General features: G+C 43.8%; 4 protein-coding genes and 1 long non-coding RNA gene across 7 annotated transcripts; 2 read left to right on the top strand and 3 right to left on the bottom strand.

Moving 5' to 3' along the window:
* The first annotated feature begins 5,282 nt into the window (after positions 1 to 5,282).
* Positions 5,283 to 6,239, top strand: LOC127341874 (uncharacterized). The gene is made up of 2 exons (XM_051367816.2): positions 5,283 to 5,385; positions 5,470 to 6,239. Exons 1-2 carry the CDS (start codon positions 5,295 to 5,297, stop codon positions 6,078 to 6,080), a joined length of 702 nt encoding a protein of 233 aa, XP_051223776.2. The 5' UTR covers positions 5,283 to 5,294; the 3' UTR covers positions 6,081 to 6,239.
* A 72-nt stretch (positions 6,240 to 6,311) lies between these two features.
* Positions 6,312 to 11,840, bottom strand: LOC127341873 (GDT1-like protein 1, chloroplastic). Of its 2 annotated transcripts, XR_007875958.2 has the most exons (12): positions 11,605 to 11,839; positions 11,276 to 11,524; positions 11,067 to 11,120; positions 10,626 to 10,687; positions 9,283 to 9,351; positions 9,095 to 9,146; positions 8,819 to 8,893; positions 8,102 to 8,231; positions 7,944 to 8,014; positions 7,422 to 7,469; positions 6,824 to 6,961; positions 6,312 to 6,706 (listed from the first exon to the last, which is right to left on the bottom strand). XR_007875958.2 is itself a non-coding variant. In XM_051367814.2 (11 exons), exons 1-11 carry the CDS (start codon positions 11,734 to 11,736, stop codon positions 6,890 to 6,892), a joined length of 1,014 nt encoding a protein of 337 aa, XP_051223774.1. In that variant the 5' UTR covers positions 11,737 to 11,840; the 3' UTR covers positions 6,818 to 6,889. The 2 variants fall into 2 exon arrangements, 1 of the variants encoding a protein (XP_051223774.1); XM_051367814.2 differs by lacking the exon at positions 6,312 to 6,706 and having other exon boundaries at positions 6,818 to 6,961; positions 11,605 to 11,840.
* Positions 11,841 to 11,913: 73 nt separating this feature from the next.
* LOC127341875 (uncharacterized) lies at positions 11,914 to 18,960 on the top strand. Of its 2 annotated transcripts, XR_011755118.1 has the most exons (6): positions 11,922 to 12,136; positions 12,605 to 12,869; positions 13,004 to 13,255; positions 16,589 to 16,819; positions 17,363 to 17,527; positions 18,191 to 18,922. It is a non-coding gene; the product is annotated as an uncharacterized lncRNA (long non-coding RNA). The 2 variants fall into 2 exon arrangements; XR_011755117.1 differs by having other exon boundaries at positions 11,914 to 12,136; positions 13,004 to 16,819; positions 18,191 to 18,960.
* LOC127341872 (aluminum-activated malate transporter 9) lies at positions 12,618 to 15,354 on the bottom strand. The gene is made up of 6 exons (XM_051367813.2): positions 15,069 to 15,354; positions 14,775 to 14,915; positions 14,350 to 14,619; positions 14,127 to 14,266; positions 13,886 to 14,032; positions 12,618 to 13,217 (listed from the first exon to the last, which is right to left on the bottom strand). Exons 1-6 carry the CDS (start codon positions 15,352 to 15,354, stop codon positions 12,618 to 12,620), a joined length of 1,584 nt encoding a protein of 527 aa, XP_051223773.1.
* Positions 18,961 to 19,426: 466 nt separating the features above from the next.
* LOC127341876 (uncharacterized) lies at positions 19,427 to 22,432 on the bottom strand. The gene is made up of 2 exons (XM_051367817.1): positions 21,918 to 22,432; positions 19,427 to 20,049 (listed from the first exon to the last, which is right to left on the bottom strand). The coding sequence occupies exons 1-2, from the start codon at positions 22,415 to 22,417 to the stop codon at positions 19,581 to 19,583; spliced, it is 969 nt and encodes a 322-aa protein (XP_051223777.1). The 5' UTR covers positions 22,418 to 22,432; the 3' UTR covers positions 19,427 to 19,580.
* Between the last annotated feature and the right edge of the window lie 1,307 nt (positions 22,433 to 23,739).

The following is a 23,739-nucleotide window of genomic DNA, read 5'->3' as shown; positions in this document are numbered from 1 at the left end:
GTAATGGCGTGTGCGGTGGTCGGAGTCGCCGGCGACGAGTTTTCCGTGCGGTGGCTCGCCGGAGTTAAGAACACGAAGAACACTACGGTGGTGGGTTCGCTCCGGCGATGCTCCGGCGATTACTCCGGCAGGTTCCGGCACGGCGGAGGAAGGGCTCACGGGCGGCGCTCGGCAGGAAGGTGAGAAGGGGGTGAATGAGGGTAAGGGGTCTCGACGGCTGATATTTATAGGCTGAGGGGATAAGATTCGTGCTCCGCATCCTGTGGTCGGAACGCAAGCGTCGCGCCGTTGGATGCGTGACACGTGTCCCAAACCCTAGCGGTAAAAATGGCTAGGGATAAGTTACCGCGCAAATCGCGCGAAAATGGCGCCAGAATTGGCGGAACCGTTTGAGTCTTTTAAGATTCCGGGTAATTGCGTGAAGATAAGTTGGCTCTCGCTCGCGAGCGGGGAGTAACCCGGAAATGTTCTTTGGAACGTCGATGGATGAAGTCCCGCAGGATGAGAGCATTTTCCGGCTGTAAGTTGGAAAAAGAAGAAAATGCGAAGTTGGAGTTCTTCAAGTTTCTCCGCGTTGCCAACGATGCCGGAAACTAAAGTTACAAGCATGGCGGAAACTGCAGGTGAAACTCGGAGAACTCTGGGGGCTACTGTTGTGGGTATACTTCATGGGTGTACCATCGACAGTGCCTAGATCCGGCAAGCCCGGGTGGCCCACAGATGGTGATGAGGCATGTGGCCCATCGGGCGGCCCAGTTGCTGTTGATCATGAAGGAAGAAGTCCAGCCCAGGATCAGTAAGCCGGATCCGTACCGACATCAGGAGTAACCCGAATCCACGGAGGCCCATGAGGAACCCGGATCCAGTACGACGTATATGGAAGGCGGATCCGTGACGTGCACGGCAAGATATTGTACCGTAGTTAGGCTATCTGTAATCCGGCTAGGACTCTCCGTGTAAACCCTAGATCCGTGCGCCTTTATAAGCCGGATCCCGGGAGCCCTAGAGGCACAACCACAACTCATTGTAACAACGCGAAAGCGCCCAGATAATTCCAGACAAGCAGCAGTAGGCCCTGTCATCGTGCAGGTGTTCCAAAGCTGGGTAACTCGCGTACCACCGTCCCGTGTGCACTCCGCCCTATGGCCCCTACTTCTTCTCCCCCTCGTGAGGATCCCTCCTCCGGGGTACCGTCGATTAGGCAACGACACTAGGGCCTCTCTTGCGTGAAGAGGAAGACCTACCGGAGGCCTGGACTTGTGATCTGGCCGGTGTGTCGAGTTCCGGAAGGCTCCACCGGCGAATGTAATAGTGTTTTTTGCCTGGAGTTTGCTAGATCGATGGTATTCGGTCGTGCGCACCCATGCTTTTATTCCGACCGATTGGTTCTGGAGGGAGCGGCGCGAAGGTCTTTTTCTGTGTTGACATCAAGTGACTATGGATCCATGATGAAAGTCGGAAGAAGATAATTTCATGAAGACCGGAGGGGAGGACTAGCTAAGGGAGGTTCAAGTCTCCGCACTATTGAGAGGCTTGCTTGGTGTTTCGGGCTTCACAATAGCGGTATGAAAGTGGGGGCCACAACACGGGTGGAGTTCAGAGTCCTACCTTTCAAGGTTAAAACCCAAGGTCTGGCCTTAACTGGTTGCCTGGCAATGACCTTGTTGGAGACATTGTTTTGCAAGCGGGGACTATCTTCAGGTAAAAACCTAAGATCTTTGATCGGGCGACGACGGTGTTAGAGCACTATTCCCTTGTTGGAGGCGTCGTTTTTGGAGAGTCTGTATTTCAGGTGTTGTCTTGGCGGTGGATGTATCGCTATTGTTAGGCACGAGATACTGTAGCGGGACTTTTGTTTCTTAGTTTTCTTTTCCTTTTTTTGGCTGTGTGCATCCGTAGTGCCATTAGGGTGATGCGTTGTTGCAGAGGCTGGGTGTAATTGATATCTTTTTGATATTAATATATTCCCTTTATCGAAAAAACTAAATACTTGTCACATATTTAGAAGAAATATAGGCTCAATTGTGTCAAAATTCATTGAATCTACAACAAGTATTTAGGGCCAGAGGAAATGCATCTCTTTTATAAAATAAGACGTAAATTTTATCAAAACATAAATAGTGCAAAGTTTGATCAAGTTTACATGAAAATACTATCAAAAAATGATACTCCCTCCCATCCATAATATGTGTCAGGGTTTTAGTTTAAATTTAAATTAAAACTAAGTGTTGGCGTTTCCTCATAGTATGGAAATATAATTCAGAATGTACCTAATAAGGCTAAGGCTAGGTTGATATTAGAGAGCTTTATAACAAAAACTATAAATGGAGGCCAAGCTACATGTACCTTTTTTATTTTTTTTAAAAAATTGAAATTTATAATTTGAAGTTTTAAAAAAATCTTAAAAAGAATCCTAGATGTAGCCAATGATTTATGCTACAAACCTGCAAAATCTCAATGTAAAATTCTTTAAATTGTAGGCTAAAAAATAGCATAATGTGACAAGTTTTATAGTTTTCAAATGTACACTATTCACTATACTCAGATCAACACATATGTCATTTTTGTGTAGCCCAAAATACAAATAATTTCACTATAAGATTTTGGACGTTTGTAGATTTTATCCAGGTTTTTTTTCAGTTTTTTATTTATTTAAAAATATAATTTCTGAATTTTTAAAAATAAAGGCTATATGTAGCCCGGCCTCTATTTTTCCACTCTCGCTTTATCTATATCTATATCTATATCTACATCTATATCTATACCTAATAATAAAGGAACTAACGTTTTCTTGGTTTCGTCCGTCGCTTTAATAAAGGAGCTAAGGTTTCTGCCAAAACTTTCGTCAACGCTTTTTTTGGGACCGTTTTGCCCTCCCACCAAAATACATAATACTACATTTGCCATTATACCGGTTCGGTTATTCTTTTCTCTGCAGCCGCTGCCGCCGCCGCCCCATTCCGCTCGCTGCGTCCGGATCCCGCTCGATCCTCTGCATCCACGTCCGCCCGGAGCGCTCCCGCCTCGTTCCAAATCAGGCGAACTCGACCGGTGGCTGTGGTTCAGCGCTCCAAACAGGGCCACTGTTGGGCTTTTTGCTTAAAATATTGCGGCGCTTGTCCCACAGATAATTTGTGTAAACAGTCCCACAGATAATTTGTGTCAATAGTCCCACCTCGCTAGCATATACCGATTTCCACCGGTTTATATGCCTAATTTTTTTTGGTTATAACAAGCTGATTTGGAACAAAGAAAACATCAGCAAATATTGAGCGCAAGAACTGAACGCTGCCTGGGGGACCGGAAAGGAGGATCCCATCCGGAAAATTTGAGAAAGGAGGATCCCATCCGGAAAATTTGAGAAAGGAGGAAATTAAAGAAAAGCGGATTAAAGGGATCCCATCCGGAAAATTTGCGAAAGGACGAAATTAAAGGAGGAAATTGCACGCAGATGGTACGAGGACGAATTTGGGAAAAGAAGTTTCTGCCCGGAGATCCCGGCGCGAGCCTGGTAGCAGGAGAAGAATGGGGGAGATAAGAGAACCCGGCGTCGGGGGAGGCGGCTTGTGCGGCCGGCTTCTGTCGGAGTACTTGCGGGCAGGGGATCGAATCGACGAATCCGGTCCCGTGCGTGCTGCTTGTGTGTGCGCGTTTGGCGGCGTATCTAGGCAAAGCTGAGATAGAGGAGATGAGATGGTTCGGGGATTGGGGGAGCTCGCCCTGGGCTTGGACTGGCTTTGCCGGTTGGGTTTTTCTGGTCCTACTACTTTGTTGTATAAAAATAGTAGATCAAATATAAATAAATCTAAGTTAATAATAAATGATTAGATTAATTAAAGATATAAATAAAAATTCAAGGTAGAAAATAATATTACATTAAAATCCAAATTGTTTAAATTATTTTTAAAAATAGCATCTCGACAATGCCCCGGTTCAATAAACTCGGAGGATGGAGTTAAGGTCGTTGGCTACCCATCCTTCAGCGTTGCAGCTATGTTGCTTTTCCTTCTTTTGACCGGTCGTGGAGGCGAGGGGGAGGAGAAAGGTAGCACGGCCATGTGTTGATTTGGATGTGGCTGGGGATTAGATCCTGCTCTCGAACGTGAGCGAGTTACTACCCGGTGGTTAATGAGAAGCTTTTTCTGCTTCCATGGTGGAAGGAGATGGAGTTGGCTTTGGTTGCCAATCCCCTTGTCAAAGCTTGGCCATCGACCTTTTGGTCGCCTACATGTTGTCTTTCTCCTCTTGGTCAGCCGTGAGGACGTTGTTGGTATGGGGCGTCTGGATCTTACGAATGGCGTCGAGGGATCCGAGAGTCCACGAAAGTTGCGACTTCAGCAGCGAATCCCAACCGTCGGCGAGTGGCCGCCGCTAACTTAGGCCACGGGTTGGCCCAGCTACGCTCAAGTATGGTCATCTCAAGTTGGTTCGTCCGCCATGCAAGGTTCTTCTTCAGCACCGGCACGTTGGAGTCCTCTATCTCCGATGCCCGAAGTGGTTTCGTCCCTCGCGGTGTTTGGAACGACTGCACCTAGCGGCATAGCACAAGAACTTGATCGTTTTTCGCGGGCCGACGCAATTTCTTGTGGTGTGCAATTCTTAAAAACCAAGGACATGCGTGCACATATTCGTGATTCGCTTAGGGTCATTCTATAAAATTGTATCATTCACCTTTTTAATACAATTTGGCACCTTTTATCGTTCAAAAATAGTCACTACAAGTTTGCGGTATTGCAAGTCGGTGCAGCGAGAGCATCGCAAGTTAATTTTCATCGAATTAACATGTTTCATCATTGATTCACTGGAGTGTTCAAGTTTTTTTCTCCCGGTGCAACGCACGGGCACTTTTGCTAGTAGTTATTTTAAAGTTTGATCAAACCTTGCACAGTTTAATTTTAAAAACTGCATTGTTTTATGGAACGAAGTAGGTAGGTAGATAGGTGCAGTAAAACGTCGTGCCGTGTTCACAGTGCTGGAATGGGCCACCCCAGTCACTTCACTGCACTCTCTGATGCGATGCCACTGGTGCCTGCCTGGTGGTGTAGTACAGTACAGTAGCAGTGATTATTTGCGCCTTTCCGTGCACTGCCTAGCGATGAGCGAGTGATGAACAAGAGAGGAACAGCAGCCAGCGCACTCACTTTTCCCCATCTCGGCATCTCCTCTTCTTCTACCTTGGATAGATAGAGTAAGGATTAGTTCCTGCGATCTTCCTTTCTCGTAGTATACGCACAATGTGGGGAAGAATCTGTAGCAGCACCCCTTGCTCCATGCGTCTGGTAGTGCTCGCCGCCATGGTTGCCTGCCTCTCCATGCCGCTACCTCATCCTGCTGTTTCCTCCCCTGCTCCTGCTGCTGCTGCAAGTGCAAACATCATACACCATGGTTGGTTGCCATCTTCTTGACTTGATTTCTTGTCTCGAAGTGGATCCATGACTACATTCAGACTATGAACATGTGTCTGTGCAGAAGGAGGAGCAGAAATAGCAAGGAACCCAGCAAACTCACTGGTGGCGCTGGTGAACGCGAACCGGACGGCGGCCAGGCTGCCACCGCTGCGCAACAGCAAAGGCCTCGGCTGCATGGCGCTGCAGTACGTCTCCCACTGCATCACCGCCGCCACCCACGACGCCTGCGACGACACGGGGGCACTGGCAGCGTCGTGCCACCCGCCGGAGACGGACCTCACCGAGGTGTACGCCGCCAACTGCGGCGTCGAGCTGCCCACCGTCGACCTCATCTCCGGCCGCCTCCTCGGCTGCTCCTCCGACGACGACCTCCTGCTCCTCGGAGCCAACGCCAGCGCGACGGCGGCGGTGGTCCGCGGCAAGGAGCACACCCAGGTGGGCGCGGGCTTCCTCCGGCAGCGCCGGCACGGGCCGTACCTCTGGTGCCTCCTCTTCAGCAGCGGAAGCCCCAGCTCCACCTTCCGGCTCGAGGCCGCCGGCAGGGGCATCGCGCAGACGCAAGGCTGCTTCAGCGATCCGGACAACACCCTCTCCTGCAGCTCCGGCAGACGGCTGATCACCTCCATGGCTTCACCTGCAGCTCTGCTGCTGCTGTTCTTCGCAGCAATCTAGCTAGCTAGAATTGTCATGTTTTGCTACTCAGTCATGCACTGTGGCCTTGTGGTTCTTACTGTCAATCTCAACATTGATTGAATTGGCACTGCAGTTTCATCTGTCACAAACAAGTACTCCATTTACATGCGGTGCAGGATTTAGCAAGTTATATACGTATTCCAGATTGACCACAAATCAATCTTCTAATTTTCCATACATAGAGCCGGTACAGTAAGTAGCACACCAAAAGAAATCATAAATCAGGTGCATTAGCCGGATCTTGCAACACGTATACATTGCTTAATCACCAACCCAAATTATACAACAACAGGGAGGCGGCGACGACGAAATGATGTAATACAGGACTGTACTTGACTGAAACTGTTCAATACAGTGCGTTAGACTGTCTGGAATGACTACTCAGTGTTGTGAATGTTGCACAAATCGTGTGTTTTCCTCTTAACAATTCTTTGATTGCGGGGTAAAGAAGAAAGCTCCAGGCCACTTGAATTTACTACCTGTTCTCATTCAGAATATCAAGTCACACCGATGAAGCGGTGTCATGGAGAAGATGGCAGAAATTCTTGTCAGCGGCAGCAAAATCATCCCATGTATGCTATGATGTGTTATGAACGGTGAACTCCCTGTAGATAATCAAGACTTTGAACATATCAATGTATCACTATTACAGATGAAAATAATGTTGATTTTTCTGCACTGTGATAAAAAAATGGTTTTAGAATTTTTTTTTGTAGCAGCACCTTGTCAGAATGATGTATCTGATGCTTAACTATCATGTGGTACGTTGTCGAACCTTGAAACCACCCTCAAGTCACGATTTCAACTATTGTCACGGCAGCAAATGCTAGGAAGAGGCTCCCTCCAATGTATGCTATTATCTGCAAGAATGAGGACAGTGCAGGCAGAACTGTTGAAGGTGAATGGTGCAAGGCCTTGTTCAAAAACAAAAAAAATGGTGCAAGGCGGGTGTTTTTTATTTTTCAAAGATATAGGTAACGATTTTCACAGATCAAAAAAAGTCCCTAAAGTGGAAATTATACACTATAAAAAATGGAAGCTTCAGTCAGTGTTAAGCATTGTTAAGTATGAGTCGAGTTCAGCACATTCTCCCAATTGCCTAAAATTTTGGATGAGCTCATTAGTGTGTGAAATTGAACAGAATTTTTAGGAAAAACACTTAATTGATACTATATAGAAACTTATATGTCAAGTGGCTGATTGAGTGAAACAAAAATTGAATCCAAGTAAAAATCTTTAGCAGTTTTAACATGGGAGTGAAACTACTAAGTCAAATTCAGTCACGTGGGAATTCAGGTTCCCTTGGTAGTACTGTTGTACCTTTTCTGACAGGAATGTCCCCAGTAAAGAGCCACCAAGAACTGCAATCTGTGGGAGGAACATATGGTTAGTATGAAAATTCCATAAAAACCAGAGCCAACAATATGGAAATGAACAACAGCTGGTCAGTATGTATAGTTATACTCATAGTGTTCATGTGCGAAAAACAGATTTTTTCTCTCTCCATATTTTAACAACCAATGCTCTCTACAGTGTAACTAAAATAAACCTCGCGACCCGATAATCACCGAAGGTGTAAAGGTTCACACATGCAATACTTGAGCAACCAGAGAAGGTAGTTGCAAAATACAAAAGCTGGCGCAACAACATATTAATTAACCAATTCATGATTCTTGGGACCTGGATTAATGATCAATCAAAGTACTAAACGATTTCAGTAATCCATTAATTGCAATGTTACAATGCTTAAATATCTGGTAAAAATAATTTATCATGACAATGCTTATGCATATTACTATTAGGACCATTTGGTGTGAATTTTTTTCTACTGCTGTTTCTTACCAATGTTGCAACACCATGGCCAGCCAGCGACCCTGCAATGACACCTGGAGGGGATGAAGCTGCAGCAAGTGCTGTAAAGGTACATGAAACCCAGTGTCAGTGTTGGTTGTTAAAAATAGAAATTTCACCCTTGTATGGAATGGTAGTAAGAAATGTACCAATAGTTGAGAAAAATGATTTATCACCCCATTCAGCAACAAAAACCAAAACAAATGTGCTTGCAAGAGTACTGGCGACAGACACTATTCCTGCACCATTTCCAGAAAACTTTGAAACTGCTAGCTCAGCCTGCCATTGTTCAGTATAGTGTTATGAAGGAATTTCACTATCAAATAGAAAAAGGGCTGAACAAAAGATCATCAAGGGCATCAGGCAACCATGTAAGATGTAACAGGTATTTGGCATACTCTTAGAAGGTTTTCACTATATGAAAATAACAACGTTAAGAAGAATGAATTACTATGTATATTACTATTTTAACTTCTAAGTACTCCCTCTGATCCGATTAAATCGACGCGCAGTTGTGAAGATCGCTAGCATAAGTTAAAAAGGATCAGAGGCAGTATATATTATACATAAAGCAAGTTCTCTTCTTCCAGGGTTTTAGTTTTCTCAGAATTTTTTTTGTTTTCGTCGTTTTCCTTCGGGTGATCCTGTAAATATTCTACCTACTAATGAAATCCGGAAGCCATCAGTTGCTGGATCTTCCAAAAAAAAAGTTCAATGAATAACTTTTAGAGAGTATGATATTCATCATTAAATCCTTGATTAAAAGTTATGCAAGTGTTTCTTCTTAGATCCATATCATGATTTTTTAAACTTAGAACTTGAGAATATTCTCGACTAAAACTAAAATTCGAAATTTGAAATTCTACCTCCTCTTGCTCCTCATTCATCTTTTCTCCATCACCCGAAGCAGCATCAAGTAATGTAGTAACTCCATAATAAACCTAAAATACAGCAACGTTCGTTAGGAATGCTACTGTTCTTTAAACCTTAATTAGTAATGCAATATTAATAACCATGCACACCCTTGAATTTTCATTTAAGATAATATTTCTGAGTACATATTTCAGTATCTTACAGATAATGATTTTAATATGTGATCGGTTTGTACATGCAACAATAATAGTACGTGATGATTCACTTACCAAGAGACACACGGCAAGAATGTCGTCAATTGGAAAATCTGTACCTCCAAAACTGCATATGCCAAGAGGTACATTAGATAAAAGCAGTAATTAGAAGGTTCATTTCTTAGAGCAGCAAACAGAAGGTCCTCAACTAAGGGTAGAAAATAGAATGACCTCTTCTGCACTGCAAAAACAAGTACAGTTACCTGAATGGAATGACGCCATCAACATAATGAAATGCTCGACCGAGAACTACAGATATAACTGTCATTACTCTGCGAAGACCAAAGATACCATTATATAAGTCAGATATGTTCAACTAAAAATGTAACTTTATGAATTCATTGTCCATGGAAAAAGTTGTATTTTTGTAACCTTTTTTTTTAATTAGAAGCATATAACAATAAAAGATGTAATGGTATAGAGAAGCAACTTAGCATATAGAGGAAGGCTACATATCCTATGCATCCGGCGAATTTGTGTATCCATGCATCCGCTCCTTCTGAACCATCTGATCCCCATCCAGCGGGCAACATCAAGACCATAATCAATTTGCATTTACACGCCCGCCTAGACAGTTAAGTTAATGGAGTCTTGCAGTAACCCCCTTCTATGTTTAGTCTTCGTTGATAGAGAAGTTACAGATCGGCGCAATGCAGCAGCCGGCGGTGGCGACCATCGCACAACACGGCGACGACGGCTGGCGGCGGGCCGGACCTCACATAGTAGTAGCCGAGGGCGGGAACCCGCACAACGGCAGCTGCCGCCGGTGATCACACAGCCATGAATGGTGGCAGGGCGGCAAGCACCCACACAGTGGCGGCGGTGATCACTGATCACACAACGCCGCAGCCAGCAACACTTCCAGAAGAAGATTCGTAACATGCATGCAACTGCGTGTGCTACATAGAGCTTATTAGCCCACATCATAAATTAAAGTGTGATTCCAATTTTTTACTCAGTCCATCGGGAGACGGTCATGCATGTTCTGTACGAGTTCCATTGCCCGTCTGCGCAGTAGTCAGCACGGTGCTCTTGTATATGAGAGGCTTAATTCGTTGTCTGGCTTTCTCTCGGAACCAGAGATGGATGAAGACCCTCTGGTCTATCAATTGAATATACTAGATGGTTTCTAAGATGATTGTGGCAAGTTAGATTCGAAGACGCTGTGTGCTAATCTGCCGCCGCTGTGTGGTCGCCGCCGGTGCCTGCCATCGCCGCCGGCCGCCGGCCGTCGAAACCTGCAGGGTCTGCACTTCTGTGATCGCACGCCGGCCACCGCGTTTTGTATTCACCATTGGCGTAGAAATGGATCGTGATGACTTAGATCTATAAAGCTGGAACACACAAAAGGGGGTTACTGCTAGATTTCATTAACTTAACTGTCTAGGCGGGCGTGTAAATGCAAATTAATTATGGTCTTGATGCTGCACGCTCGATGGGGATTAGATGGTTCAGATGGAGCGGATGCATGGACACACAAGTCCACCGGGTGCATAGGATATGTTGCCTATAGAGGAAAGCATGAAAATACATTTCTAGTACTTACGCAAGAGCTCCGAATGTGCCAAGAAAAATGACTCCTCCAGAATTTCTAGCTGCTAAAAGTGCCTATTGAAACACATGAAACTGCAGCATTTATCAATGACTCATTTTAGCATACATTACTTTAAATATTTTGTATCAGAGAGTCAGGAGTAAATATGAAGCCACAAAACTTGTAAAACACTTGATAGAATTCACTCGCAGTGGGGGGTGTTCATTGTCAGTTTTGTCAATTTGGTCAAATCCGATTTTGAACTGAATGTAAGCATGCATGGAACATTTCGTTGCAAGTGCCAGATTGAACAGGTTTCAGAAGTCCACAATGAACAGCACCCGAAACCCGAAAACCCACGTAGTTTGCATAATTGAACATGTAGCCATGTAGGTAAACATAGTATAGACGAAGTCTCTATGAAACGTGACAAAATAATCATGACAGACTCACCGCAATGAAAAATGTCCTGTCTCCTAGCTCAGAAAAGAAGATGAGCAGAAAAGCCTGCAATTGAATTTTGGGCACGAGAAGACGGCATCAGAAAGGCATACAACTTGCACTTGATTGATTACAGATAGTATCAGTTAGCAGAGAGACGGAGCTAGTATAAAGGAAACGAAGGGGCGTCAAAAATTAAGGGCAGAGGCGGTTCTCCTAACTGAAGCAAAACCTGTACTGATGTCCCCGAGATCCCCCAGCGCATCGGCCGGCGGCTGCAGGCCCATGAACTGCGTGCCGGCCAGCGCCTGCTGCGACCCCTGGAGCATGAGCACCCCCGCCGCCACCGCGAACGCGTACCCCCACGACGCATCGAACGGCGCGGGTCCACCCCGTTCCTCACCGGCCGGCTCAGGAGCCGCAGGCAGCGGCGGCTCGCCCGAGTCGGATTTCCGGAGGCACCTCAACACCTGAAGCGGAGGCAATTTCACGTCAGTTATATAGCGCTGGGCTATCTCTTTCCTCCGTTTAAAGATCGGGTGCGCCGTACCGGTCGGGCGGGCAGGCTGGCGCGGCGCGGCGGCGGCGGCCGGAGAGATGGACGGGTCGTACTTGTTCGGTAGGGTATGGAGGAGAAGGAGGAGGCGAAGACGGTGGAAGAGCAGGCGGCGACGGAGGCCATGGCGCCGCGGTGGTGGCTTCTCCTGGTTGGCGGGGCGGGGCGGACTGGGCGGTTACCGGCCGCTTCCTCTCGGCCGTTGGGAGTGGATAGAGTTCGAACGGGTTGTTGGTAAATGGGCTCAAATGGGTGTGATTTCCCTCAAAAGGCCTGGCACACTACTTTCAGCCGGCCTATTTTTATGGTGCGTTTCGCAAAAGCTAGTGCTGATCGTCAGTATCGGTTCGAGCTCCACGGAAGCGACGAGCAAGTAAGCATCCATCGTCACATTCTCACAGACGGCGGTTATATCACTGCATAGACCGTCGGTCGATCCCAAGAAGCCAAGATTCGACCCTCGTAATTCTCTGGAAGTGGGAGGCATTCTGCCTATGCTGGCCGCCATACCCAGAACGCGCACCAGGTGCTCGATGTTATGCTTGTGTTGATTCTCTTAATTCTTCTTGCTTAGGCTGTGCCAGTGTGCCCTGATATTGTTTGGTTCGCGCACTGACGTGCGTGGATGTGATATTGTTCCAAACTGATGCCCTTTTTTTTGCGATGATGATATCTGCCTTGTTAGCTGTTCTTGATTTGACGATGCTCATTCTTCTTATAGTAATGCTGACAACCTCATTTTGCTACAAGTGGCTCAAGAGAAACAAATGATACTGATTGTTCTTACGAGATTAATTCAGTACCGGATATCATTACATGGGAAATGATTACAAGTATATTCTCTATTACATTTGCTAGATCCACTGACACAACACACATGCCCCTTTCTAGTAGTACGAAAGAGTAAAAGTATTTCTAGATCAGTCGATTCGCTGGGTAGATAATAGGAACTTAGTTTTATAACCTGTCGGTTTGCTAATCAACAGTTTGTCAGTGTCATTGAATGGTTAGGTCCCAATCTGCTGCTTGAACCTGGCCAACTGCGAGAGCTTCTCAGCAGCTTCAACCAGATGATCAAGCCTAGCAACAAATTCAATCAGTAGCGATGTGAAAGTCGCAAGGGACAGAGATGCGGTACTTTCAAGTGCACGCATCCTCGGAATCATATCAGAGACGACGTTGTCGTCATCATCAAAATCATCCACCTCCCGAGAAGGCCATGAGTGCAGCCTCCTCTGCTGCCTTTTCATCATCTCGTGGTAGGATTCAGGTTGCAGTGGCACAGCTACCTGTGTTGCTGTATTTTCTTCAATCTTACTTTCTTGGTCATCAGATTGTTTGGTGTTGAGGTTGAAAGTGACAGCCCTGGAGGTTTTTAACTGTGATTTGGCAGAGTTGTCTTCATGACATGAGGTGAAGAGGTAGGAGTGCAAGTCGATTGATTGTTGCAGACGCTCAGTTGAGACATGCACATGATTCAGTAGGCTACTTTGGAGGCTCCACTTCATGTTGTTTACATCCTTTGCCAAACTGCGCAACAGCTCTGCAGCTTGGTTTGTGGCATCTAAGATCTCAGAGTGGAAGGCGCATCTTAGGTTGTATGGCGCCTGCAGAATGCAATGACTAGTTTTATATGCAAATTAAGGTAAAGATTTTCCTGAACTGCTTATTTGTTATACAATTTTGTAGGATGATATGCAAACTCAGCAGAAAGTATGCGAACAAGAAAATCAGATGCACTCGGTACAATAGTACATCTACATCATGAGGAAATGTGCGCTTTCAACAAAATATTTTCTGCATTGTTTTAGATAAGATGAGCATTGTTTAGTTTTGATCATACTCACCACCTGTGGCATCAGTACTTAGTTGACTTGCAGTCTTACAGCATATAGCATTTGTTATTTGTTAATCAATCATATCTGCATTTCTAAATTGGTAAAGCTTGCATTTACCTATGCTGTTCACAAACTGGGTATGATATAGTTCTCTTAAGTCGAGTTAACCGTCTCAGGTAACAAGCTACTTTTACTAGGCAAAGTATTTGGCGTTTAGTTACCTGGTTAACTGATTACATAGCTCCGATGGTGTTTCTCTTGCATATGCAAGAAACTAGTAGAAAGTTCCCTACTGGAACTGAACTATAAAGAATTTTAAGCTAGATTCTAAGCGGGGTGAAACCTTTGATCCGTATGACCTATGACAGCTAGGTAGGGGCAGGATCAGAGCATCTGCAGCACATGGACTCGTGATGCTAGGAGTATCAGTATGGTACCTGAATCTCTGAGTGCAGGCAGCCATGTAAAGCCATCACCTCATAGGCACAGTGCCGAAGAACATTGCCAACCTTCACATACTCTGCCCAAGGGTAGAAGAAGTGCTTGAATCTCCCATGTGGTGGCTCCCACTTAGCAGAGTTTGCCTGCACAATATTCACCATATGAACAGAGAAGTGTTATCTGGTATGCTGTTGATTTATAATAATACAAGCATACAAATTAAGGTTGACTAATTACCAGCGAGTCAATTTTTGCTGATGAATTTAAGGTAGCTCGGCACTTCTTGAATGCTGGTTCGTCAGGGAAGTCATTCATGACTGTCTTTGAGAAATCAGGATGTTCAGAACCATCATCGCTTAGATACTTTTTGACACACTCTAGCAACAGAAAACAGAGGATTATGTTATACGACCTCATCCATGATTGACTTTGAAAAATGTCTTGGGGACTAGAGCAAAACCTTCTAAGGAGTCTGCCAAAGAGTTGAAGTTGTTAACTAGCTCCTTATGTAGTTGTTCCCCTGCCCAGATTGGGCAAATGGTGACATTTACAAGAACAGCTATGAAGGCTCCAATTGCTATTGAGTAGAGTCTATCCATTGCAGTCCTGGTAGGGTTTCCCATGCGGTAGCCCGATACAATGATCAAACAGTAGGTAAATAGGATAACTCGAAAACCATACTCGTAAGGAACCAGTGATGGCCATAGCTTCATAAAGGATGTTACGGCTCCTGCATATCATATTCTTGCACAGTAAAAATGTTGAACTGAAATACCAATTAATACAAAAAAAAAGTTCTGACTTGGATCTCTTGTCAATACAATGAACAGTCATGGCTTAGATGGATTTCATATATGTTCAGTACTGATCAATTGTTAGACTTACCGATAAGAAAGATGCTGAAACCAATGATGTATGGCTCTGCAATGTGGCCACTAGACATGGCCACTTGAATAACGACTATCGCGAATACTCCAGCAAGTACACTTCCAAGAGCTCGATTGAATCCACGATTGAATGTTGCACCTGCAATAGCTAAAACTATTAGGTTTTCTGGTCATAAATATTATATTTTTCATCAATGCTCATCTCAACAAACATAGCATGTCCAAATATTGTTCAATTTTTTTTTGAGAAGCTGCTTTTAACTAGGTACTCATGCATAGGGATCTTACTTACCAACAGTGTACTCAAACATAATAGCAACAGTGAGGATGGACCATATAATATTAGTCCCGAAGATGTCATAGGGTGCACGGAAGAGTATGAGAAGTGACACAAGGAGGCAGGCAAGGCCAACTTTGAGCGCAAAGGTGACCCTATTTGTGTCCTGCCTAGCAAAGTCCCAGACAACACGTAGCCATTTCCTTGGGGACAGGCCTTCATGCTTCCTTACACTTTCTTCCTCCACGATTTTTGATGGCAGGCGAATATCAATCCTTATACTACCCTTCTTGCCATTCATTCTCCAACTGAGGATATCTTTTACACAGTAGCTATAGGGACTGCACGTAGCAGTTGTATTTAGGCTTCAGTTGGGATGTTGAAGTGTAGAACCTTATGTATGGCACATGGTATATATAGCTTCCATGGGAGGTTAACCTGCAAGTAGATAAAGTGGTGGTGTAGCCAGCATAGCGTCATGTAAGGAGACTAGCTTCTGAAAATAGTTGGTGGTAATATTACTACAGGTGATTATCGAGATGCTCTCACTCAATAATGTATGTATTGATAGAGAATTGGAATCTATCATCTGAAATAATGTTACCTTTCCAGTACTGATTTGCAGTTTACGGTGTATTGTATGCCAGGTTTGCAGCTTCACGTTGCATGAGAGTGGACGTGTTTGGACCAGATCATTAATAACGGCACGACGTCTTTATTTTGGATGGATATTACCACAAAACATCAGCACTACAATAGTTATAGAATCCACCATATGCATATATTATAACTGCATTTGTGAAGTAAACTACTTGGTTTCTTAGATCCGTGAGACCAAATTCATGACTCTCAAAGATGATTTTTTGTCTGATAAGAGAATCTGAACTAGTTCAAGGACATAAACTGGAAACCTCAGAAGTTGAAGAATTTCTACTAGTTTTGGTTCCCAATATGGTTCTCGGCGTCTGATAATACTACATAATCATCAGCTTATGTTTCAAAGCCCTTTGGTACCAAATAGCTGAAGTTTTACCAAGAACATACATTTACAACATATATATTGAAGTTCAGGTTTGAAGATAAATTAACATGTTCCTTCCAAAGTTCAAACTTACAGTTATTTTAATGATGTGTGCCATATCTCCAGCATTCTCACTAGCTTTAAAGTAAAGTGCAGCAAAACCTGCATGCCAGAAGGGTAAGACTTTGCATTTTTGCATGTTACTACTTAACTACTCTTTGAAAACGTTCATATGGTAGACAGTGGAGTTATTATACCACTTAATAGGGTCTATACTGGTAACTGTATGATCTTCTCTGATCTGTGTGCCATTTGCTAAAATTTGACTTATTTTGCAACGGTCACTGGAATCTTCTAAGCTGCAAAATTGTATATGTCATATACTCATATCCCATGCTTGACTAATCCATGATCTATGATTTACTCACGCTTATGTAATGCAAATATTTGTGTTTGTGTGTGCGAGTATGCTCAAGTATGGTTTGATTCTTTTTGTACCTCTGTGTTTTGGCAGGATTAGGAGGCCTGGACATTTGAGCGACTGAAAACATGTAGAGATAAGATTCTGCAAAGCTTGTGATCCCATGCTGCATGGTATCAGATTCCACATGGCCTGCCCGCGTATGGAACGATGTTGGAATTAGAGGTTGCATGGAGTGGTGCTGTTAGTGATCCTAACATATGGATTAATGATGGATCACGAAATCTTCGTTGGGCCAACTGTCTATAGACACGTCAGATAAAGGTGTGGCATCCTATTCCATCCAAAAGCATCACTGGGAATAATTTTCAATGAATTTTCTTTAATTTATCAGTTCTTTGCTTCTAACCATATGTCAGAAAATTTTCTTTACGTTAAAAAGTGATCATATTTAACTTCACTGGGAAATGCCCTTTATGTTTTTGTGCAGCCAAAACAGCGATATTTGAAATTAGGGGATGTTGGACCAATAAACAAAATGATTAGAAGGAATAAATGGAGGGCTTCCGTACCACACTCTCAAAATAAAAACTTCTAATCTTGTCTAAAGAAACAGCTTAATCTCGTATCTGATTCTGTTCTGAATGTCAGCTCCAAAAGAAGGTCTGTTTAATACGATAATGGACAAGCAGCCAAACTTGCCAGCTCTTCCCTGTCACCACCACTACAGCCTTGCCACTTACTCCACTACCTCTAGTTGCCATTGCCAACTTTGCTTGTGTTATAGTAGCCATCTCCCCTTCCCTGCTTGTCATCTCCATATACTTATTGCACAAATTTATACTGATTTAATAGCAATCTTTACAGATTTACACAGAAGGGCGGGCCTGGTGCAGCGGTAGAGCCTCACCGCCTGTGACCGAGAGGTCCCAGGTTCGAGTCGCGGTCTCCTCACATTGCACTTCGTGAGGGTAAGGCTTGCCACTAACACCTTCCCCAGACCCCGCACAGTGCGGGAGCTCTCAGCACTGGGTACGTCCCTTTACAGATTTACACAATGATATATATACCTATAATTTATGGATGACATTGTCTTCTTCTGATCTGCAAGGTGATACTTTTACTACCATTACAATAACTCTACATTAGTGTAAATACGGTATGAAATGATTTTCGATGATTCTCCAATGTGTATACTTATACATAATTGTCTGCTCAAAATCGTAAATATTTGACCAGAGGAGTTTAAACCTCAAGATAGAATAACAGAGGGTGTACATGATGTTGCATCTTCACAGAGACATTTACACAATATCCAAGTTTTATTTTGGTCATCAGATGGTCCTTACTAAAATGCAAGAAAGTCTGGAGGTGTATAATGCAGTATCATGTTTTCCTAGTTGGATGGAAAGCGTGGACAATAGCAAGTGAATAACATCAGGCGTTTGCTGAGGAACTTTAACTAGGGTAGGTGCCATTCAGAGCTCAAACTTTTGTTTTATGCCTGTTGATGAAAAACGTCAGCATACAAATATGCTCTATTCCTGGTCCTGTTGGTGTCTTCCCCTGTATAGCCTACATCGTGTTTCTTCTGTGTAATCAACTAGCAATTGGCTGATGTTTGCATGGCCCATGAGCATTATAACATTGACAGAGACTTGGCCTCATAAACTCTACGATTTCTTCTGTTTGTAGATACACGAGGCCGCTCAGCCACAAGGAAAAAGAAGTTAGATCCTGATTATGGTTGCTGAGTTCAGCAGCTGGCTGTGCTGGAAGAATTAGGCATCTCACAATGGGAAATCTTGGCATATTCACAACTTGTTCATGAGCAATTCTTCTTAGATATATGTGTATAAGGTTACAGAAAGCATATGGGTCAACTTGTGGAGTCGATGGCAGCTGGAAGGTTCCTCAGAAATTGCTTGTCCTACTTCTCACTGTAAATTATTGGAAGACCGTATTATTATTAAGAGTGAAAGCATTATTCCTCCAGCATCGACATTAGGAGCATGTGCTCTGCTATGGAGAAACAAAGAACAAGCGGGGTATGAGAAACGTGAAGGCTTTGTGAGGACCCACTTTATCTTGTCCTGTGGCATGCAAGAGGGAGTGGACACAACCGAAGTTCCATATGAAAATATACGTGGTTCCTGTTCAGGTAGGATTATTCAGTGTGACTATTTTTGCTTATCTTGTTAAGTTTGAGCATTTTGGGCCAGCAATGTGTGGCTTATCGTTTGTCAAGCCGAGTAAGCTTCTACAAAATGCAAAATGTTCCCATTTCCAAATCAAGCAGAATTTTGTGGACCGCTTGCTTGATGCTAGACATCTGAAATCATTTGTTCGCAACTGCATATAGTGGCCTATGGTCGTGGGCCTGGTCACGAAGAATATGAAACTTAGTAGGTTTTCTTCAGATTATCACCGTTGGTGTCAAAAAGTATGTAACATACTGAGACATTGACGTGGAACATTGTTTCTGCTTTGTTAATGATCGGACAGATTAATGGCCATGAATATTTGAAACATGGTGTTCCAGCTTTAACACTGATCTATGTGCACACATTTAAGATCGCCGATAAATAAGTTCGCCCTTGATGGTTCATTTCTGATTGACATCACACCTGATAGGCTGATAATGCAGAAAGTCTTATACACAGCTATTGGTGTAATGCTGCATTCACTTGGCACATGATTTAATGAGATTATCTAGTCGGAGAAGGGAGTATTGCAGGCTTGAAGCTTTGTTATACTGTAAATATATTGTGATGTGATAGGGGTAAAAAAAAATTAGAGACCATGCCAATGTCCAAATCCACAGCTTTTGGGTAACCGGATTGACTGCCCCAATCAGTTTGCCACAAAGCATTGTCAAACTCGCTTGCTGATAAACAAATTTAACAGACACGAACATATGCGACACTGCAGTTTATACAACCCAATCAAGAGCGACTTTATTCTATATAAGTTTATCACTGTACATATATACAACAGTTATGATCCAGTACTACTCATTAGTGAAAATGGTACACTACAATACAACAAAAAAGGCAAAACTTGTAAGCATCATACTGAACCTACACTATCCTTCTCCAAGATTTGACAGCGAAACATGGTGTCTGATCGATGCCAATCTCGAACAAAACGGAGCCATGCTCAAAGATTGAGACGAAGCCTCAAAATAAGTTGGTTTTGGAGTGGATGGACAGGTGACAGCTCTGATTAGCTCTTGAACAGACATGCCCTTGACTTTCGTTGGTGGGTTCGTAGCGATGTTATGTACCTTATGCTCATAAATTTTCCCATTCCTATCAAGTTTGTACACGGAGGCACCGTCAAAGCGGGCATGGCCATCCCATGGGACTCGAGGAATGCCGTGGGCAATCCAGCGAATCATAATAACATTATCCGCAGGCTGCCATATGCTAACTATATCAACCCATAATGCTTTGAAGAAGATACGTCCAGTAAAGCGCAATCCCCAGAATAAACTTCTATAATTGTCAATGCCCTCAAATTTATTGAAAGGGTTTCTGAAGACAATATCATCTCTGGCAAACAGTAACAAAAGGAGTTAGAAAGATCAATCACAATACTCAACAGTACAGTCTGCAGAGTGCAGATCACAAACGAATTAGAATGGGAGACAGAATAATATCTGAAGTTGCAGAGTCAAGTTAATTGACTCACTGCAGCAACTTTGTCAAGCATTAAACAAGACATATGCGTCGAACTTTGCCAAGATCAAGGTAACTATAAAGAAATAAGTCCATTTTCACCCTAACCTTAACCACTGATTAGTATGACCTGATAATTCATATACATCATATCGGGTTCTACTGTTTCTCTTAATTCATGATTTAGCCAAATATGGTTCATGATGCAAGGGTATTGTACACTTCGTTAAGGGCCAACCTCATGAGCTCGATATTTGAACAACAATAAAAGATAGTAAACACTAGCTGACAACTGAGATACCGTATGTTTAGAAAACATGAATGCAAGCAACTCATGGATGGTCAGTAAGTTGAGATATGTCAAGATAACAATACTACAGAAAAGAAAAAGGTACTCCCTCGGATCCATATTAGTTGCCACTAATATAGATGTATCTAGACATATTTTAGTTTTAGATACATTTATACTAGTGGCAAGTAATATGAATCAGAGGGAGTAAAATAAACTGTTGATTGATGCGTATAAAACAAAATGGTAGCATTTTCTCTGGCCCAAACAAACAGCTGAACACACAAGGACCAACATAAGCTTGTTTAAAAAAAAAAAAAAGATAAACACTGCTATAACCGTAGTAAAAAAAAAAGCATCTGAAACAAGGTAGGAACTGCGATGAGCACGAACGTCACTATGGAGTGCAGACCAGATCAGAACAAAGAAAGTAAAATGCCAAAAGATAACTAAGCGCTAAGCTATCGCCATAGATTAATGATGATCGACCCTACCGGGAGGAACCTATACATTTAAATCTTGATCAACGATCCATTTCACCCTACCACTGGTGGCCTTCCTCCTTTATTGCTCACCTTAGTTGTATTAAATCTGTTTTTTTACAAACTAAGGTCATATTTAATATTTCTATTACAGTGATTAACTTAAAGAGTTCCTGATAAAGGACCAAAACTCTGGCAATAAGAAGAAAAAATAAGGAGGCACGTATAAATTATAAGGCTAACCACAACAATAAGACGATAGAAGAAAATAGACCGTCCCTTGTAAATATAGCACATAACCCCTCTTCTCCAGTCCATGTTTGAGTTTACTGAACCAATGTTCCACTCAAAATCAATACTACAGGTCAATGTCATCACCTCGAGATGAATATCCAGAACTGTAACAACTAAAGGATGCATTGAGCAAGTCTACAAACATGAGGTCAATTCACATCCGCAAGACAATCTATATCCTATATAACATTATACAGGGATAGATGATTGAGCTCCATCTCTGAAATATGGTTGTCCGACGTATTGGATAGCACATTAGTAAACGCTAGACGGCTCAATAACTAGCTGCGTTGCCTAATTGATCCATCCAAGACACACAAAAAAGAGAACTCCTAGACTAGCAAATTCACGATTGTGAAGACCAGCGCAAGGCTTAGGAGTTAGACTAGAATTTCGAGGTAGAAGAGATGCAGTATTGCAAGAATATACTCAAAGAAAAGAACTACTTAACCGAGATAAGAGGCTTTGTAAGCTAGTATTTGGTATCCAGTATGACGAATATATAAGCGTGTAGGCATGCAAGATGTCCTAATTAGAAACTATTTTCTGTCTGCAACTATAAAACAATCTGATAATGATCAAAATTTAACCCCTAGTTCATCTGATTTTCTATGTAAAAGCTGCTTAATTGACTCGAAAGGATTAAAAAAACAAAGCAATGAGACGACCGCACGAACCTGTAGATATCGAAGCAGGGCTCCTTGGTGAAGACGTCGGGGATGTCCTCCCTGAGCGTCCGGATCGCGTACCCCAGATTAAGGTAGTACCTCCGCCGCTCCTCCTCGTCGTCGTCCCGGCGCTTGGTGGCCGCGGGCGACCCCGACGCGGGCGTGACCGGCACGGAGAAGAGCGGCGGCGGCGGCAGCAGAGGCACAGGCAGCCTCCCGTCCCGCACGGGGTCGGCGACCCCGATCACCCGCCCCCTGCTGCCCGTCCCGGCCTCCTGCTGCTTCACGCGGCCCCCGGGCGCCGCCGCCGCCACGACCCTCGCGCGCCTCCCCCGCGCGACGCCGGACGCCGGCGGCCGGGCCGCCGCCAGGTCCGGCAGCTGCAGGAGGTTCGCCATGAATTTGCTCTCGCCTGTCTGTTCTTGCTTAGGTTTTCTTGGATGTGGAGGGGGAGGACCGGAGGAGTGTGTGAACTGCGTGAGAGAGCGGGCGGAGGAGAGAATGGTCATTTGACTTCGCTGTGCGAGTTAAAGAAGACATTTTTCGGTCGTTTCCAGCTCCGGTTTGGATATTCGTCGGGCGTGGCGTCGAATGGCGCTCTTGTCTGTACAGCCGCATACTGCCGGCGGCATACGCGTCGCTGCCGGAGAGGGACACGAGCAGAGCTGTAGGAGAGGAGAAGAATATCTGGTGAGTCGGGCCGGTTCGTTTTGCCGGTGTCTCTGTCGGCTGGGGTCTATGTGACGAGGCAAGGGACCCGCTAGACTGTTCTGGATGATCAACAAGCTACAAACTCGATTTTGTCCTTCTTTTAAATTGTTTTTGGATATGGAAAACACAGCTTAATTGTTATCTCCGAAAATTCTGTTTTTTCCTTTCTGATAATACTCCTGCTTCTTCCCTTCCAAAACAGAGGCTCCTACCCGACCCACAGAAGAAGAAGAATGCCTGCTGAGTCAGTGAGTCTGGTTAGCTTTCTTTGCCAGTGTAAAAGAGTGTGGATTTTCGTAAGACGAGTTACACATAGCTTTTTTAAAAAAAAATTGAAGTTTTAGAAGAAACTGAAAAGAAATCTAGATGTGGGCAATGTTGAGTTAAATCATAGTGTAAAATCTGATTCGCAGAAAATAATAAAATCAACTTTGTACTGTTTAATATTATAGATGTCAGAATTTATTAGTTTTGCATAACCTTGAATATATGGTATTCCGGTTGAGCTGAGTCAAACATCTGATTTGGCGATTGGTGTACGGTACGTCAAATTCGTGTCTTTTTTTTTCCTTTCCATCAGAATCAAGTTCGTAGGTAGGTCTCTTTCGGTCAATTTTCTGGTACGGCCGGCTTGTCGACGAAGCCATTGGAATAAACGGACGAGGTGGCCGAGACCCAGCAGAAGCTGCCGCCGGTTCCTCTCGGACAATTCATCGAGCGGCGGCTGCCGCCATTTCGTCTAGGAGAAATCCGGGAGGACGAAGGGGTCGGGAGCGTACTCGGCGACACCAAGAAATCAACGGCGGCTTGGCCATCCACCATTTGTGGCAGATATGCACCTCCCCCGGACCCCATCATCAGTTCCATGGCACTCATCACTCAACACTAGCTACATAGTATATATCAAAAATCATAATATTATCTCGTCTAAAATCAGCATAAACATGTTACTCACACGGATGTCATAGTAAATAGATATAGGAATTACTAGATTACATTTGTCTAAAAAAAAAAGATCCAAGCTAGCTTCTACTACTATATCTAGTAGATTTATCGATATTGGTATCATCACTGTCATTTCCTTTTTTCTCACCTTCTTGTGAATCACTAGTAAGTATAA

The sequence above is a fragment of the Lolium perenne genome, chromosome 3 (assembly GCF_019359855.2).
Source record: "Lolium perenne isolate Kyuss_39 chromosome 3, Kyuss_2.0, whole genome shotgun sequence".
Classification (NCBI taxonomy): Eukaryota; Viridiplantae; Streptophyta; class Magnoliopsida; order Poales; family Poaceae; genus Lolium; species Lolium perenne.
The sequence above is the reverse complement of the archived record's forward strand: the minus strand, read 5'-3'. Positions and strand labels throughout refer to the sequence as shown.

What these genes read in the sequence shown, in the direction of transcription:
- LOC127341873 (XM_051367814.2), bottom strand. Translation starts at nt 11,736, where the DNA reads ATGGCCTCCGTCGCCGCCTGCTCTTCCACCGTCTTCGCCTCCTCCTTC. An exon ending in ACAGGACATTTTTCATTGCG is followed by an intron (nt 10,688 to 11,066) that starts GTGAGTCTGTCA and finishes GTGTTTCAATAG; the next exon opens with GCACTTTTAGCAGCTAGAAA. An exon ending in ATCATTTTTCTCAACTATTG is followed by an intron (nt 8,015 to 8,101) that starts GTACATTTCTTA and finishes GTACCTTTACAG; the next exon opens with CACTTGCTGCAGCTTCATCC.
- LOC127341876 (XM_051367817.1), bottom strand. Translation starts at nt 22,417, where the DNA reads ATGACCATTCTCTCCTCCGCCCGCTCTCTCACGCAGTTCACACACTCC. An exon ending in CCCTGCTTCGATATCTACAG is followed by an intron (nt 20,050 to 21,917) that starts GTTCGTGCGGTC and finishes ACTGTTTGCCAG; the next exon opens with AGATGATATTGTCTTCAGAA.
- LOC127341874 (XM_051367816.2), top strand. Translation starts at nt 5,295, where the DNA reads ATGGTTGCCTGCCTCTCCATGCCGCTACCTCATCCTGCTGTTTCCTCC. An exon ending in TGCAAACATCATACACCATG is followed by an intron (nt 5,386 to 5,469) that starts GTTGGTTGCCAT and finishes GTGTCTGTGCAG; the next exon opens with AAGGAGGAGCAGAAATAGCA.
- LOC127341872 (XM_051367813.2), bottom strand. Translation starts at nt 15,354, where the DNA reads ATGAATGGCAAGAAGGGTAGTATAAGGATTGATATTCGCCTGCCATCA. An exon ending in TTTGGCAGACTCCTTAGAAG is followed by an intron (nt 14,267 to 14,349) that starts GTTTTGCTCTAG and finishes TTCTGTTGCTAG; the next exon opens with AGTGTGTCAAAAAGTATCTA. An exon ending in CAGCAAAAATTGACTCGCTG is followed by an intron (nt 14,033 to 14,126) that starts GTAATTAGTCAA and finishes AATATTGTGCAG; the next exon opens with GCAAACTCTGCTAAGTGGGA.